Source organism: Nematostella vectensis, chromosome 9, assembly GCF_932526225.1.
Source record: "Nematostella vectensis chromosome 9, jaNemVect1.1, whole genome shotgun sequence".
Lineage (NCBI taxonomy): Eukaryota > Metazoa > Cnidaria > Anthozoa > Actiniaria > Edwardsiidae > Nematostella > Nematostella vectensis.
The window spans coordinates 10,237,607-10,255,231 of NC_064042.1; the positions used below are offsets into that span (position 1 = coordinate 10,237,607).

Genomic DNA, 17,625 nt, shown 5'->3' on the forward strand with positions numbered 1-17,625 from the left:
TGTCTGGATTGTAGCTCAACCTAAACTCAAGGATGGGCAAGAAATACACTACTATGCAAGTTGCTACATATGAGATGTACTGCACACACTCAATCTATCGCCCTTGCAAGTAGTGGAGTGTATACAGTACACATCATATGCCTTCGAGAACCAATGGATTCCCCAGCAATCGACCAGTTCTAAAAGGAAAAAATTGTACTAATTCACAAGACTATTGACCCGTATGTACTTCTGAAAGGCATTAGATTTCCAGCGTCCCATAATCCTGATCTGTGCATCAGATAACCCTTGCGCTGCCGCATGAGATGCAGCTCCAATCCGAAAGCTGTGCCCTTTATAAAATGATGGATTAAGACCTGAATGTCTTATAGCAAGTGACAGCAAGTTAGTGAATTTATCTCTAGTAACAGCATTACCAAAACTGTCCAAAAATAGGGGGCCCGCATGTGCACCCCTCAAAATTAAGTACTGCAGCAGTAAATTAACTGGACAAGGGCTGTTCTGGCGCTGAATTATCAGGGAGAAGGGACGCTGATTGTAGCTGTGTTTAAAATTATGAAAAGTCAATTTCAGAGCTTTAACCACACCGGTCTCCGCTTTGAGTTGGGATAGTTGAAAAATTGTTAACAGACTTCCTGTATTCTGAGTTTGACTGGATTGAGTCATTTCCCCAACTCGTAAGAAAGCATAAAAGGCAAAACAGCACATTGATTGAAAAAGACATGATTCAAATTTCGTGGAACCAATAACAGGAGCTGCTGTAAACAAACGTTGTAGTATTGGCAAGGTGATGGGAAGCCGAGTATCAAGTTTAAAACCAATTTTGCTATAGCCTTTGAGTATCTGGATCACATAAAAAACCTTAGTTGGATCAGGAAGATTAGATAAACGATGTGAATAGCCCAGCGCAGATACATAAGTGTGAACAGTTGAAGGGGCATAGTGATGATCGAATAAATATGCAATAAAAAGAGCTACCATACTTGGCGATATGGGCAGCTGTACAGCACAATTCTGGAAGGTAGCGCTGAGGAACTGGTTAAATAAACGCCAAGCCCGTCTATAGGTAGGGATGGATGATTGCTGAAGGCTTGAAGCCATGAGTGTTTCAACTATGGGCCCCAATGTTGTGGCAACAGAGACAACGGAATTTCCGTCGGGTTGGAATGCATTGTTGCTGGGGCTTTTTCTTTGAAAACCTGAAGCTGGAGACGAGATAAAGAATCTGCTAAAATGTTATGCACACCTGGTATATGCTTTGCTCTGAAAAGAATATTATGTTTAAGACAAAGGGCGACCAAGTGGCGGACAAAAAACATTAGAGATTTATCCCGGCAGCTCTGTTTATTGATCACGTAAACCAATGCTTCGTTATCAGTAAAAAATAAAATGCACTGGTTGGTCATTCTATGCCCCCATAAATGCACACTAAGGACAATGGGATAGAATTCCAGAATAGCGATGTTCTTTCCTACCCATGTATCGGGCCATTGCCCATAGCACCATTCGTCACCAAAAACTGCCCCATAACCCAGAGAGCCTGCAGCATCAGTAAAGAGCCGAAGTTTAGGTGAGCTCACCCAGTGCTCGTCAAGGAAAAATGACTTGCAATTGAAGTTCTGAAGAAAAGACAGCCAAATTTTTAAGTCCTCCTTGGCACTTATATTTAGTCTGATCTTGTGGTGAGGGGCCCTAACATTAATAGTGAGATCTATCAGCCGCCTCAGAAAGGCCCTGCCAGGCATGACAACAGAACATGCGAAATTTAGCATTCCAATTAGCGACTGTAACTCCTGGAGGGACACCTTCTTTCTGCGCAAAAAACTAGTAATCAGCTGTATAGACTTGTCAATTTTGTCTTGTGGTAGGCGAGCCACTAACATTTGGGTATCAAGTTCAATACCCGCAAACTGCAAAGTAGTGGCAGGTCCCATTGTTTTCTCTGGTGCTATGGGAATACCCAGATAGTGACATAGGTCCAGAAAAAGTTGTAGTTGCGCCCTACATAGATCTTCGGTAGGGGCTATGATCAAAAAGTCATCAAGAAGGTGGAGGATTGAATGTATATGTAATTTGTGCCTAGCTATCCATTCCACAGCCGTACTAAAGGTTTCAAACGTTTTACAGGAGCTGGAACAACCCATAGGCATGCATCGATCATAATAGTAAGAGTCTCTCCATTTAAAACCCAACAAGGGGTAGTCCTTAGGATCGATAGGAATTATGCGAAATGCATTCTTTATGTCAGTCTTAGCAAGATAACAGCTGGTACCATTATGCCGAATAAATCGAATAGCGTCCTCGATAGTGGCATAACGGACGCTTGTATTAGCTGGCATTATGCCATCATTGATAGAAATCCCTTTAGGGAAAGAAAGATGATGTATAAGCCTAAATTCACCGGGTGTTTTCTTAGGTACAACCCCCAACGGAGATACCCGAAAGGGTGAAAATGGTGGGATTGCAAAGGGACCTGCAAGCCTATGGGCCTCCAGCTCTTTGAAGACCTTGGCATCAACAATTTCAGGATGTTCAGAAGCCGAAAGCAGGTTCTGAGATTCAAGGGGTTCTAATGTGCCTTCAAAATGCAAGGAAAAACCTGAATTGAAACCCTTAGACAGATAAGCAAAAATGGCTGGTTCATACCCAGAAAGTAAATGTAAAAAACGTTCACTTTTTACCGGGGTTGGAAGATTGGGGCCTGGCATGTTCCGATTGTCCTCCCGGTTGTTGCCGTTGGGGACGAAAACATTTAGTGGCAGGGTGGCTACCAGCACTGCAGAGATAACATGCATGCTTGAAGTCGCAACCCGAACATGCCTTGCCACTGTGGAAACGGTAACAGAAACCTTTTGGGATAGCCTGGTGTGATTTGTTTGGAATTCTTCCGGTACTGGCAGGTTTAGTTACCAAAACATGTGACCGAAGCCACAATTCGGAATGGATATTGGCCCATGGGAACAGGGAGGGGTTTACCTGGCGCAGCGTACGGAATGTTTCATCATAATAACGCCAATTGTGGCCACGATTAGCCAAATCATGGATCGTTTCCCCATATTTCATGAGGGCTGGGGCCTCATTGGGATATTTCTGGGTATAAACCGCCACAAAAATTCTGAAGGCTGATGCCCACATCTCCATAGTCAGATTCCGTTTAGGCCGAGTAGTGGGCTCTAGACAAATAGAGGGCTGCCGGCCCCCACTACCTGATGAGACACTTAACTGATATTTGTCCTCTGACCAGGGATTGCTTAATAGAATACCAAACTCTAAAAATTCATTATCCCAAATCTTCGCCTTTGTCTTTGTGGAAACTCTTGTGTCGAGCGAAAATTGAACTGTCTGAAGGTCATGTGTAGGGGGTGGTGGAGGGTCCTTCTCACCTGAGAGCAGGCCCCGAACGTTGGTGATGGCTGACTCCACCAATGCATCGGTGCGCGTTTGGGGTGGAACCTCCACTGGTGTATTAGCTTCTTCAGCAGGAACCCGCTGTGGGAGGAGAGGTATAAGGGCATCTGTGACCCTGGTTGTGACCGTTGAAATGATCATCTCCAACGTGTCTGGTGACAAGGTTGCGTGTGGTGGTATGACCGTTGGCTCTCTGTTATTTACGGCTGATGGTGGTGCGACAATTTCCTCCGTGTTGTTAACGGCTGGTGGAGGGTCGACCATTAACCCGGTTCTCCTTGCTTGCAGCCGAGCAGATCTAGGCCTTTTAGCTGGCTGAATTGGAGGTGGTGGTGGTCGGCGTTTCCTAGGCATGGTCTACTTCTATAGGAAAATAGTACAAATCTATCTGCAAAAGATAGGTACATGGAGCTGATGTAATATCATCCTCCAAAATTAATAAATTAGAGGAATGAAACCCCCAAATAATAAACATATAACAATGGGAGGATTGAAACCACCACAGCATCAGTGTACTAGAAAGCAAATCACAGCAAAATGAGAAACAAAATGATAAACAGGAGGATTGAAGCCCCATACAATCTACTAGAGAGAAAAATATAATAGAAAAGGAGGATTGAAAAACCCCCAGAAAACAAATTACTGTACAAGGAGTAAAGCCTTGTGCAAATAATTAACAAGAGGATTAAAGCCCCATAAAATCTTAGGGACAAGGGGAGGAATAAAGCCCCCACGAAGCCAATTGTAAGGATTTAAGCCTCACAGAATTAATAAACACGAGGATTGAAGCCCCATGAAGTCCGCGAGTTGATATAAACCTCTCGCGATTGAGAGCAGAAGGAGGATTAAAGCCCCCACAAGGCAAATTTCAAGCCGAACTTAAACAACAAAATATAATGTATGACTCCTCGTAAGGGAAATTTAATTGTACAAACATCGGATATAACATACCCGCAGTTATGAAGCAACTATGCAAGAAAGAAAATATCAAAATGCCAAAACCGTTAAATACTTCGCTATTAGTTCGGTAAAACAGTGGAGGTCAAAGAGGGTCAACAGCTCAAGTAAACAGTACGATAAAAACAGATTTTGAACAGATTAGTGCCACCACAATAAGAACGGAGTAAGTAATAGTAGTTCGGCTAAATTCAATGAGTGAAAAAAGAGGCAATCCGTAAGGCCTATCAGTCATCAACAAACCTACCGATCGTTAAAGATGAGTTTCGGTCTCCGTTGTCTTGAGTAAGTTGATTGAATGAATGATAGCACCGCGATAGCTACGATACAGCATCTACTGGCTATCTTGAGACAAATGAACTCCATCACGCAGGAATGGAGTATGGAAAGGGTTTTTAAAACCCCTGTGTGACCAGCAGAACACGTTTGGCAAGGACTCGAGAAGAACACTCGAGATTTGGTTAAGAGTTTCAGCATTTCTGTTAAATACGCGGTGACCGCGGAATGCACGCCCCCGTGGGATAACATGGCATAAACCGACGACGCGAACGGAATACTCGTTGCGTAAGAGCAACACTAATTCTTCAATGCGTGAGCCAACAACTTCAGGACCAACACAGGAAAGGTCATTGGTACCGATTTCAATAATAACTACATCGGGAGAGGACCGAGAAACGACATGGAGATCCCTGGCGCGAAGCCAAGGAACAGTGCGTCCTCCCACGCCGTGCAAAATAACATGGATGCTACCAGCAAAACCAAAGGAAAGATCCGCCCGGGAATCAAAATTAGCCGAAAGATCCGAATGTAGACGACGGACAAAAGAATGTCCTAAGATGAGAACTTTAGGTATATCAGAAACCATAACAACTCACCGAAAAACTTTAGCGGATCCTTCGGCGACTGGCAGCAAATGACACCGTGCACGAGTGTTTCCCTAGCCTAGTGCTAATGGATAGGGGTCAATGCAATGCATCCCCAACAGGAGTCACGTGTGGACAGTTGTTATATAACAATAACACAGGGTCCCCATCAATGAATTATACTGCACAGGGTTCCGATTATAATATTATAGCATTAATTTGAATAACCCGTGGGAAAGCATAAAAAGTCTATTCGCAAGCAAATATTTTCTATTATATTATATTATATTATATTATATTATATTATATTATATTATATTATATTATATTATATTATATTATATTATATTATATTATATTATATTATATTATATTATATTATATTATATTATATTATATTATATTATATTATATTATATTATATTATATTATATTATATTATATTATATTATATTATATTATATTATATTATATTATATTATATTATATTATATTATATTATATTATATTATATTATATTATATTATATTATATTATATTATATTGTATTATATTGAATTATATTATATTATATTATATTATATTATATTATATTATATTATATTATATTATATTATATTATATTATATTATATTATATTATATTATATTATATTATATTATATTATATTATATTATATTATATTATATTTTATTTTTAGGGCTCCAGATATATCCTTGTTTGTTTTGGCAAGGATTTTCAGCCCTCCCACTCTAAAATGGTCTCCGCGGTCCCTGGCTAATGGCTCGGGCGAAGCGTCGTGTTGAAGACGGCATATTTATGCTTTCTCACTTTCCTAATATGGTGCGCGCGTGGTCAGAGCCCTTGCGCGCGTGCGTGACGTCATGGCCGCTGGTGACGTGATAATGCAAATTAGAATAGAAATCAAAGAGACCCATGCTAGCTTGCAAGCTACAGATCTGCGATGATCTGGATAATTGTAAGCGTAATTTTGGGGACTTTATTGGGTATACTAGACCATGTATACCCAAATCTACAAATACTATATATACCAAAAATGTTAGCGGCAGAGTCGCGCAATGGTAAGTTGAAATCTTTGTTATTTTACCTCAAAATGACACTGCGCTTTCTCGAATGTGTTCCTTTTTTTTTGCGATAGCCTTTAGCGATTTTTTTTTACATATTTTATTTATTTTGCAGTAATTCTCGGAATTACAGATTTTTCAGAACCAAGCTCTCTCATCGGTAAGTGTTGAAATGTTTAATATTTCTTGGATTAATTATTTTTAAAAACTAAACGATTTACTTGATAGTTTGTTCCATTGCTTGTTAGCTTAGCCACAACTAAAAGCAATGAAAAAGATATCGTTATTTACAAGTGTTTGAACCCTTCTGAATTAGTCTATAGATCGATTGTTGTTGTTTTCTGTTCAGATACCTGTGCTGTATATAAAAACCGCACGAGATAATGTTGGCAATACAAATTTTGTTGCAAACCATTAGCTAACGGGGAATGGGGGGGGGGGGGGGGGGGAGCGGGGACAGTTCACAGTGGATGCGGGATTTTCCAAAGGACATATGGGGCGCACTGTCTGCTTCCCTTTTTTATTGGGGGGGGGGGGGGAGGTTGTTCTAGAGACATCAGGTCTACTACTACTGTTCTACTACTGTTTATTCAATCACAGAGACTTGGGGTGCGGTCATTAATTACTGGGGGGCATTTTTGCAAACTCTGGGCTAAAAATGTTTTGTCCCCCTCAAATCCAAGCCCAAAAATCGTGCCCCCCCCCGCCTCCACTTATTTATATTCAATGATTATATGTCTTTACAACCACAGAGCCACAGAGACTTGATATATTGAATGTAACTGAGAATAACCTTTTACTAAAATATAGATCAGCTAGCATGGCAATTTTGTCTTTTTTAATTTAAGTATGAATCTTCACTTCGCTAGTTTAAGAGTGACAAATAGATGAACAACATATACCTGTGTCGCTAGAAAACGACTACGTCGTCGACGAGTCTAGGTTTCGCAACATTTTAATGTATTTGTTTTGTTCAACTGATTAGAACAGGCAGGCGCCGAATTAATTCTGGTTTTAATATATTAATGAGCAAGAACGTCATTGTTCAAATGTAAATTTTTTTCAGTTCACAATGTTTCCTCTATTATATACTTAGTTCAATATTGTTCAGGAACCAATCTTGTATTTATATAAATATATTTTGAGAATCCCTCTAATGGTTGACAGACAAAGACCCAAAAATGTGACCACCCTTTAATGACAGCCCCAAAAATGTGACCTCCCCCCCAAAAAAAAAAAATTGGCGCCCTAAAAGACATAGCCTCCCTACATATTTGCCGCCCCCCCCCCCCCCCAGTAATAAATGACCGCTCCCTTAGTCGCAGAGGCGTACAACATAAGACTTCAGCCCTGTGTTGATTCATAAATTTCAGGAAATGGTATAACGAGACTAAGAGTAATAACCTCTATCCATTTGTTTGCAGAGTTTCGGGACAGAAGAATTGGATACGCTCGGGAGCCTACACGCCCAGATGATGTATTTAGATGTAATATAACAGGTGAGTAAAGATTTCACCTGACATATAACCACCAAGATAATCTATATACATATAGTACAACACGCAGAGATGATTGATTTTTTGCCATTAAAAACTCTGAAAATTTAAATACGAGAATAAGTAACCTGTGTCTATTTTATTTCTTTGCAGAGTTTCGGGACAGAGGGATTGGATACGAGCGGCAGCCTTCCCTTCCCTTTTACGTGTATAAGAACACAACCTACACGCCAGGTGAGTAATGAAATCAAATAAGTCATATAACCTTACCCTTTGACGTGTATAACACTATCTTTACGACAGGTGCAAATGGTGTTATACACCTCACCGGGAAGTTACGTGTATAATACTACACTAGTCGCCTGTATGTCAGCAGATGATATGACATCTGGTCGGTGGACACGTCGTCTTATACTATAACATGAGTGATTGACTCAAAAACTTTTACACTTGTCTCCTTGCTGATCATTTCTGTATTTTATATTGTAATTGAACTTTGTTTATGTTGCTGATCTATTTGTTTTGTTTTAATCGTAGTCGGGCTGGTTCCGAAGGTAACCGCCCTAGCTGTAATCCCACCTGCACCGGAAGTAGTACCGCCATGGTGCAATCCTTTTTTCGTGTCGTTTGTCGTCATGGCGACCATGGTCACGGTAGCTGTTTTAGCAGTCAACTGGGACAGCGGAGACCAAACTGATGACGATAAAGAAGACGAGAACAAGATGTCTTCCGACTTGAGGATCTGCCTGATGAAGGTGAGTACTGAGATGAATGTACAGTACCACGTCTGGTCTCTTTGCGAGTTCCAGGAAGAGGCGTTGGAGGGCGGAGGGAGGGGGGAGGGGGGTCGAAGCAGTACTACGTAAGTGCCAAAAAACACTGTAGGACTTTTAGAAGTTGTTGTATCTAATAATAATACTTGAAGGATATTCACTCAGAATAGCTGCAGAAGCAAAAGCTGTAGAAGGGCAAGTATTGCAAGTATATCACGTATATGACAATTAGGGCGTCCGCTGTACAATATCTAGGGCCAGATACATATTACCAACTGTTTGTCCCGAAGACTGTTATTCAAAGTATGTTTTTAGATAGCGAAAATATATCAAGAAAAAGGAGAGTAGGAAAATGGTTAGGGTTAGTTTAAGAGAGTAGTTATAACTTGGGAAGGGAATTGTGTTGAAGTTACATTTTGCTTTACAGGAACAAGGCGCGCCTTCAGCAACGTTCCACCCCCTGGCGAGTTGCGCCGAAAATGATCTGTGCAGTAAACAGACCCAAGACTTAGACAAAAGGGTAAAACTCGAAGAAAAGGAAGTTCAAGCATTAGTTCCTCCTCGTGCGCGGTGTGAGTCCAGATCACCTCCTGTCATGGGCACCAAGTCCATCGCGAAAATGGCTTCAGTGTCATATGAAGATGCGTCGCCAATCAAACACGCGGTTATCCTTTCTAACGCTCTGAGTGCTTGGCGGTCAATTCCAATCGTCTTGGACGCTCTTTTTCCAGGCACTGTAGCACCAAACCGCTGTAGATCAACCAGCGCTGCTTCGATTACCAGTGACTTGACGATCCTCACAGCACCACCATCCGGGAGCTCCAGAATATTATTACCCGCAGGGCAACAAGAGCCTTTGCTACCAAGAGTTAATGAAGAGGAAGCACTAACTGTCAGTAAACAGCTAGCAGCCAAATCACTTGCATCAGTGAAGGGCCCAGAACCAACTCAGCCCATGGGGAAGGAGAGACAATTTAAGCCCGAGTACACCATGGGCTTGCTAGCAGTACTGGCTAGAGTAAAAAGCCGTGTTAACCGCCTGACGTCGTCCAACAGCAGCACCATTGATGGAAATCGACTACTACCAATGAAGACCGCTGCACTCGGTTTCGCTGAATTTGGCACTGCCTTGTCGCCTGTTCTGATGTTCAATATCAGAAGAAAAGACCATGATGAGAACTCCGCCCTTCATGAATCAACTTTACAGATGTCCAAAACTGTTTCGGCTGCTATGTCGACAGCACACGTGAACATCTTAGCCAACAGCCGCACTGCCACTGTTGCATCCTTTAAGAACGTGGAGACGGAGTTACAGCAAAAGGATGCTTCCAGTGACAATTATAACAAAAGTATCAGCAGCAGTAGGGATATCGGTGGTCACATGTTGAGGACCGTGAGTCGTCCATTGTCGGCGCCAATGCCAAGACGCTCTACATCTATCAGTGACCTTGCACGTGATTTGCCGACCCCGAGGCAAGCTGCTCACTCAGTATCACTCCCAGACCTGACCATGGTGCAAACACCAGCTCGGTTTTCTGATGATGAACAAGCAAAACCATCTAAGCTGCGACTTGATGCACCAAAACCTCAATCGGCGCTGGTGACGTCGACAAAAACCAAGGCAATAGAGCCACAGTCAGTGATGGTTTCCAAGCCTTCTTCTGCTTCTGCTTCCCCCAGCAACACCTACAGAACCCAAAACACTGATCAGGTTAAGTCTGGCTCGTCTATCCATGCTCCCACAAGCAATGAAGACATAATCAAGGCAATGTCTTCTTCTGCTACTTCTCCCAAGACCACTGAGCGCTTTGCTTCCAAACCTGAGGTGAAGGACGCGTGTGAAACTGAAAGTCCTTCACTTCTAACCGCATATGACATCCAAGAAAAAATAAACAGCCTCTCAATGCATGCCAAAGAGACACGAACTCAGAAGAGGAGGAGACGTCGAGAAAAGGCTAAGCTATATGCCAGCTTGCGAGCTCTGTCGAATGACACAACGCCAGCCAACGACAGCAAGGCTGATAATACGCAGGCTAGCGTCACTGAGATTGATGAGGATGTTACCACCACTGTTGCATTCTTTAAGAACGTGAAGACGAAGTTACAGCAAAAGGATGCCTCAAGTGGCAATGATAACGAAAGTGTCAATAGTAGTAGGGATATCGGTGGTCACATGTTGAGGATCGTGAGTCGTCCATCGTCGGCGCCAATTCCAAGACGCTCTACATCTATCAGTGACCTTGCACGTGATTTGCCGACCCCGAGGCAAGCTGCTCACTCAGTATCACTCCCAGACCTGACCATGGTGCAAACTCCAGCTCGGTTTTCTAATGGTGAACAAGCAAAATCATCTAAGCTGCGACTTGATGCACCAAAACCTCAATCGGCGCTGGTGACGTCGACAAAAACCAAGGCAGTAGAGCCACAGTCAGTGATGGCTTCCAAGCCTTCTTCTGCTTCTGCTTCCCCCAGCAACACCTACCGAACCCAAAACACTGATCAGGTTAGGTCTGGCTCGTCTATCCATGCTCCCACAAGCAATAAAGACAGAATCAAGGCAGTGTCTTCTTCTGCTATGGCTCCAAAAACATCTGAGCGTTTTACTACCAAGCCTGGTTCGTCTATCGATGCTCCCACAGGCAATAAACACAGAATCAAGGCAGTGTCTTCTTCTGTTACAGCTTCCAAGACATCTGAGCATTTTGCTACCAAGCCTGGTTCGTCTATCGATGCTCCTACAGGCAATAAACACAGAATCAAGGCAGTGTCTTCTCCGTCGGGTTTGTCTTTACATGCTCTTCCAAGAAACATAGACAGAACAAGTTCTAGTAAATCAATCTCTTCGAAGCGTTCAAGCGACTCAGGCCCTTCAGCATACACGCTAAGGGTGATAAGGGAGAACCTCAGGACCAGCAGCCTTTCAGTGACGCCCCCAGAAAGGAGCCTTCAGACGCCTGTACCACCGAAACCAACTGAAGCACAAAAAAGAAAAGCACGCAGGGTGAAGCTGGAGATGTACCTTAGCATGAGCTTGAATACTCAAGGGGTTCATAGAAGAGGGTCATCTAATACACCAAGTGCTGCTAAACGCCCAATCAAAATGACTGAAGATGCATTCCCGACGACGGGAACAAGTGGCGGGCGTCAGAAAGCCACGGTTATTGATAGAGCAGATGCATCGAAGTGTCCCACTGGCTAGAGACTCCCGTCACCCTCTGGACTTAAACGCCCTCAGAAATAAGATAGAACTATGTACCTGGACCTGTTCATATAACTTTTACAACACTCTCAGGAATTAGGCTAGAACTCCATTATCAACCTATTCATATAGTTTCATATTACCCGTTCTCTATATGCCTTTTATTTTATGCTTATTTTTTATCCACTTGCAAACTAATAAACACTATTTCCGTTTAATCCTTTGTCTTTTGTTTTTATATGCTACTCTGAGAGAGGTTTGGAAATCCTAGAGGCTGCACACGGAAATTGCCACCCTCATGTTGCAGAGGCGTTCACGTTTCAGGATTCATGTATAGACCAATCGCCTCTAGCCCCTCGCGAAGCCGAGTTGTCTGTTTTCGTGCTGAAAACCAAGAGAACCTGGAAAAGACAATTCTTTAGAACATTCTTTGGAGATAAAAAAGGCTTTTAATGCCGATGATTTTTTGTTGGACTTTCAGAAGGCTAGGGAAATGTTTGAGCTTCATACGTGGTTTTAGCAGTCTGAATCCGCAAGACCACTGGCGAGTTAAGCATGCATTGACTGAGGTAAAGTAAGGTAATTAATTCTCAAGTGAATCAGCAGTTGTTAGATTTGATAGTAACACTGTAGTTATAAGTTATAATAGCTATGTAAGGACCTTTGGTATAAATCACAATCAGTTAAATCAATCGACATTTTAATGAACAATTTCTCAGCAATTTATATATTTAGATATTTACTAAATAATCTTACAATTTTTATGCTTTGAAAGTCCTTGATCTGAATTGTGTAAAGAATGTTTCTGTAGGCTATAAACCCTTTGCAAATCAGACTCTCAATCCAATCTATTCTACGATAAAATTATATCAATCAAGTTTTAGACATTCAAAACCAAACTTTTAACCGCAAGTTGGATATAGACTTTAATTAGCAGATTTTTCATCTAAAGCGTACATCGCATAATGATGTTGAGATAATAACTATACACTAAAACATTTTGTGCCACAAAAAATGATGCCTGGTAATCTCAATAAAAAAAATTCAATAAATAATAAAAAGTTAATATAATAAAAAATAATTATTTTATAATATAATTATAAAAATACTTTATACCTTAATAAATATCTTATGAAATATTGTACTATAACTTTGAGAAGATCACAAAGCTTAAGAAATACACCAATTTAAAAATTCATGGTGCTCCATTTTCCTAAACACGCCTTGCAAGATTCGAGGGATGCAGACTCTTGTATATGAGGACAAATAAAAAATTCCAAAAATTCACGCACTAGACTCGCGGTAAAGAAAATGGGCATACCAGAGGGACTTCAGAATGTGAGGGGACGGGAAAAATATTCCAACTAAAAAATCATCGATCATAAAAGAGGACGCCATGGACTCGAGGCAACCCCTCCGCAACCCCTTAATAAAATCCATCACCCGTTTATCCCCAATAATCGCCATACGCTCGGTCTTAGGGAACTGTCTCGTCACTACTATTCACTTCCGAGTCTTCTTAAACTGTAAAGACCCCTTCCACTCTTTCTATTAACCGTCCCGTTTCCGTCACCAAAGTTTGTCTTGAGGTACTTGTCCTGGAATTGTCTCTCCTTGAACTCGGAGGCCCCCCCGTACAGGCAGTACAGCTAGGGTTACGCTCGGCGGGTGGCTGGACCAGACAGTGGGGGAGGGACTAGCCAATTGATGGTTTTACCGAGGGGGAAGTTCAGATCGTCCAGAAATTCTTCAAATGTTGAAATGACTGGCTGAGATTCAAAGAGAATGAGTTTTAGGTAATTAGGTTCTCCTGGTATTAAGTAATACTGCGAAACGATTCTTTTCGGGTAAGTAAGCCTTCGCTAATACATATTTTGCTTAGAACGGTTTTTCTTTTCTTTTTTACATCACTTTGGGCAATTAAGCTGTGTTCTTTTCTGGGATATGACACGCTGGCACTAGGGCATACTGTGGCCTCCCCCGTTTGTCACCATATCAAGAAAATTCAGCCAAAAACAGAAAACACGCTACAAGAATTTGACGTTTTTGCCCTAAATAAATAACACATACATAATTTCTATTAAAGTTCACGAAATATTCATTCATTCATTCATAGCGGAGCCAAGCGCGGCCGCAGGCCGCGCGCGTAGCCCCATAGGCATAGAAATATGGTATAGGTATGCGACTTGGTTTTTGTGGTCATCGCGCGGGTACCCTGTGGTGTCACTCGCCAGCCAGCCAGTCAGTCAGCCGCGCGACTCTCAGGCCCCACTCGGCACCGAAATGGCGACTAAATACAATCACGGAGCAAGGGAAAAAGTTCTTGTCGATTATGCGATGATTATTTATTTTGCCTCAAATTTTGTGACTTAAGGATAAAGTCAACTAGAGGAGATCTACTAACATTCATTCACGCCAATATTTATCTGGTTTTAGCTAGTAAATTTAAGCAAGTAACAGTTCACATTAAAAAGCGAACAGAACCACAAGAAAGCGACAAAAAAAAACAATGCAAGGTGAGTTTTGGAAGAGGATTTGTATTGTCTATTGCGGATATGACAGTTATTAGGCTTTTTGTTGTCCTTTTTGTATGCTTTGAGAATGCGAGTACTCAACTTAGTAATCAAATTATTTGAGCATAACAGGTTTTGTTTTGACATTCTTCGTTTTATCTATATTCTTGATTGTGTTGAATAAAATACAATACAACAAAAACTGGAATTCGTCTTTAATAAGACTTCTTCAGGGCAGATTGATTGTGTTGAGATATTTCATAAAGGCTAACAAATATCGTGTTGAATTTGTCAAATACTGCTAAAGAAGACCTATCTTGTATTTATATCCTGTGCTCTTAATCCTAAAAAGATACATATCCTTAGAAGATACCGCAGCTGTTTCAACGTACAAGAGAAAATTTCCTTACCGAGGATAAAAAAAACCCTATTTTCAATATGTATTGTTGTTATTGTCTGCATCTTGCATCTCATGTGGTTATTTTTTTTTCAAATAGTTGTGGAAAATTAGTTAGATTATAAATGGCTTGATAAAAAGATTGTTTTGAAAGAAATAATAAATAATTGTTTTCACTCTTTTATGAACCAGGAACTACCTGAGGGCCAAGATGAATGCTAAAGACTGGAAGACATGAGAATTAAAAATCATGTCTTGAAGAGAACAGTAGGATGTTCTTATTCACTTGTCATTTGATACCCCCACACCCATGGTCCCAGGGAAGGGTGGGGGATTCAACTTTAATAAAAGCCTGTTTCCAAGTTAAGAGTCAAAAACAGTCAATACCACCACCCCTCTTGACATATTCTGGTTAAAAAGTGGTCTAAAACCCCACATTAACCCCTGACTTCTGTGGGACCATAAGGGAGGGGGCACAAATGACTAGTTCATTACTATGTGATTCAGCAGTACACACTCATAGGTTTCTTTAGAACAAGATACTTATATAATATAAAACTAAAAACAAACTTTTGCTTTTTAAATAATAAATCTGTTAATAATAAAACAGTTTTCTATCAACCTAAAGATAATGGGAAAGGGGATATTTTAGAAAAGTACTAAATATAATTATCACATTAACATTATTGTTATTATATTTTCTTTTCAGACATTTAAGGAAGAGTCATATTTCTTTCTTTTTCTTCTCCCTGTTGACTATTTTTATGCAATTGATGCTCTTTGCTATTTCCCCTCTACACCAAAAATAAATTAATAAACAGATTTGATTTTTAAATGAGAAATTTTCATTTATTACTTTCACTTATATTTTCTTTTTAGGATTTTCTTTTCAAGTCTCTTGCCCATTACATTTATTTTAGTTGTTTAGATTTATTTCATTGGAATAGTTAGATCCAGGGTTTCTCAAAACACCAAAATATAATGCATTACTAGATGTATATTTGTAGATATTAATTCCCATGGGGATGAAAAATCACCACTTAAAATGGTACATTAAATCTTCAGCATTGCATCTTATCTAAAATTGTGCCTGACACTATATTCCATCTTTGAAATCCTGTTTCATCCATTGTTCTTCGCAAGAACAAAGCTTGTCAGAATGTAGCTTTACAAATGTACATTAATGGAACTTTTATTAAGGGGAAGGGTTTTTTAGGGCAAGATACTTAAACTTTATAACACTAGCAACAACCTTCTTTTTCAATAATAGAATTCTGTTCACATAGCTTGGATAGCAAAGACATGGCCTCTTTAGAGGACTGTGGTGGTGAAAGGGTTAAGATAATGGGGAAGGGGAAATGTCAAGAAATGCTCAATCAAATTATTTTCATTACTGTTATATTTTTTTCACCAAACCTTTCAAGTAGAGTCAATTCACTTTATATCTCCGTCGATTATTTTTTAGTCAATTGATATTCTTTGATTCCTCTCTACCCCAAACATAGATCAATGAAAGGGTTTGGTTTGAAATTAGAAGTTAGCATTTTCAATCTGTTTTTTCTTCATTGCATTCATTTGGGAGTAGGCCACCAACAACAAGGCCACAATTTGGTAAAGTGGGGTGCACCAATATGTAATGCATGAAAGGAGATATATTTTTGGATTTTAATTTCCAGACATTTTTCTGAATATTCGGTCCAATGAAGGAGAGAATCGCCACTAAATCAATACATAAAAATCACAGTATGGCATCTAAACAGTCTAAATATATTATTTCGAATCTTTGGAATGCTGTTACATCTATGACATTTTCTGCACAAGGGCAAAGCTTGTGGGAGTATTGTTTTGATTAAAAAAAAGATACAGTCGAACCTCTATTAAGCGGTCACCCTCGGGACTTAGCTTAGTGACCGCTTAATAGAGGTTCGACTGTATCTTAATAGAGGTTTCGCTATTTTCGCCCCTAAATTAGCGTAAATCGAGTTGTAATTATACATAAGAACTTTTTATTATAATAAACAACAGTAACAATCATGTTAGCCCTAAGACGGGGCCTGGTGCATTCCAATTTGATCCAGAAATGTTTGAAACCGCCAAAATAAATCGATATGTATTGTCGTATGCAGGGGGGGTGGGTGGGGCACGTGCCCTCAGTGCCCCAACTCCTGCTACGGCCTGCAGAATGTTTCTATAGGTAGATTTGTAGATTTGTATATTTTCGTTCCTTGTAAGACACTTTCATCGATGCCACGATGTGAGCAGGCGCCGCCATATCAAACATATCCCCCACGGATAGTGTCCTTCGTATGTATTGCCTTATATGGTCATTCATGCCCATATTTAGAAGAGCTAAAGTTTCCCCGTTCCCTGATCTACAGAAAAAATGGTGAAAAATACTGATCAATTTGCCTGTCAATTTGACACTCGAGGCAAAAGTTTGTCAAGAAAAACTTGATCGCTTGGTCAAATCCTTTTCTTAAAAACAGTCCATAGACCCAGGCCTCCAAGAGATTGACCGACCGTGTTAGAAGGTCACCAAAATATTGATATGGCTGGGAAATCTTTGTAAGATCGATATGGAATGGAACATCGATAAATTATTTTGAGAATTACCAAACTCTGCGGTATCCGCTGCTAACTTAGCTCCAGCAAAAAGGCCTACTGCTCTGTACCTTATAAACCTTATGATGAATGGCACCTTTTTCACTGTCAAACACATAGGGTGCAAAACTTTCAATTATTGAAAAATTTCCAGTTTGAGATTCGATCTACTGCTACAATTCGTAGATGTGGTTCCGGTTTCTCCACCACCAAGGTGGTGGCCAGGGATGAAATGGTGTCCAGGCGCTCACCCCTAACTACGCGTCTTCTTTAAAAAATTTATTACAGATTCCCGTCTTTGAAGGATCGTCCGATAACTAATTCAATAGGGCG

The 17,625-nt window shown here is 40.6% G+C and overlaps 2 protein-coding genes and 1 long non-coding RNA gene across 3 annotated transcripts; 2 read left to right on the forward strand and 1 right to left on the reverse strand.

The window, feature by feature from the left end:
• Nucleotides 1-455: 455 nt before the first annotated feature.
• LOC116614660 lies at nucleotides 456-3,903 on the reverse strand. Its single transcript, XM_032375889.2, has one exon. The coding sequence runs from the start codon at nucleotides 2,793-2,795 to the stop codon at nucleotides 1,113-1,115; it is 1,683 nt and encodes a 560-aa protein (XP_032231780.2). The 5' UTR covers nucleotides 2,796-3,903; the 3' UTR covers nucleotides 456-1,112.
• Nucleotides 3,904-6,190: 2,287 nt separating this feature from the next.
• Nucleotides 6,191-8,140, forward strand: LOC125572353. The gene is made up of 3 exons (XR_007313784.1): nucleotides 6,191-6,473; nucleotides 7,738-7,812; nucleotides 7,963-8,140. It is a non-coding gene; the product is annotated as an uncharacterized LOC125572353 (long non-coding RNA).
• A 261-nt stretch (nucleotides 8,141-8,401) lies between these two features.
• LOC125572244 (endochitinase A-like) lies at nucleotides 8,402-11,781 on the forward strand. The gene is made up of 2 exons (XM_048732475.1): nucleotides 8,402-8,564; nucleotides 9,010-11,781. Exons 1-2 carry the CDS (start codon nucleotides 8,445-8,447, stop codon nucleotides 11,779-11,781), a joined length of 2,892 nt encoding a protein of 963 aa, XP_048588432.1. The 5' UTR covers nucleotides 8,402-8,444.
• Nucleotides 11,782-17,625: the final 5,844 nt, after the last annotated feature.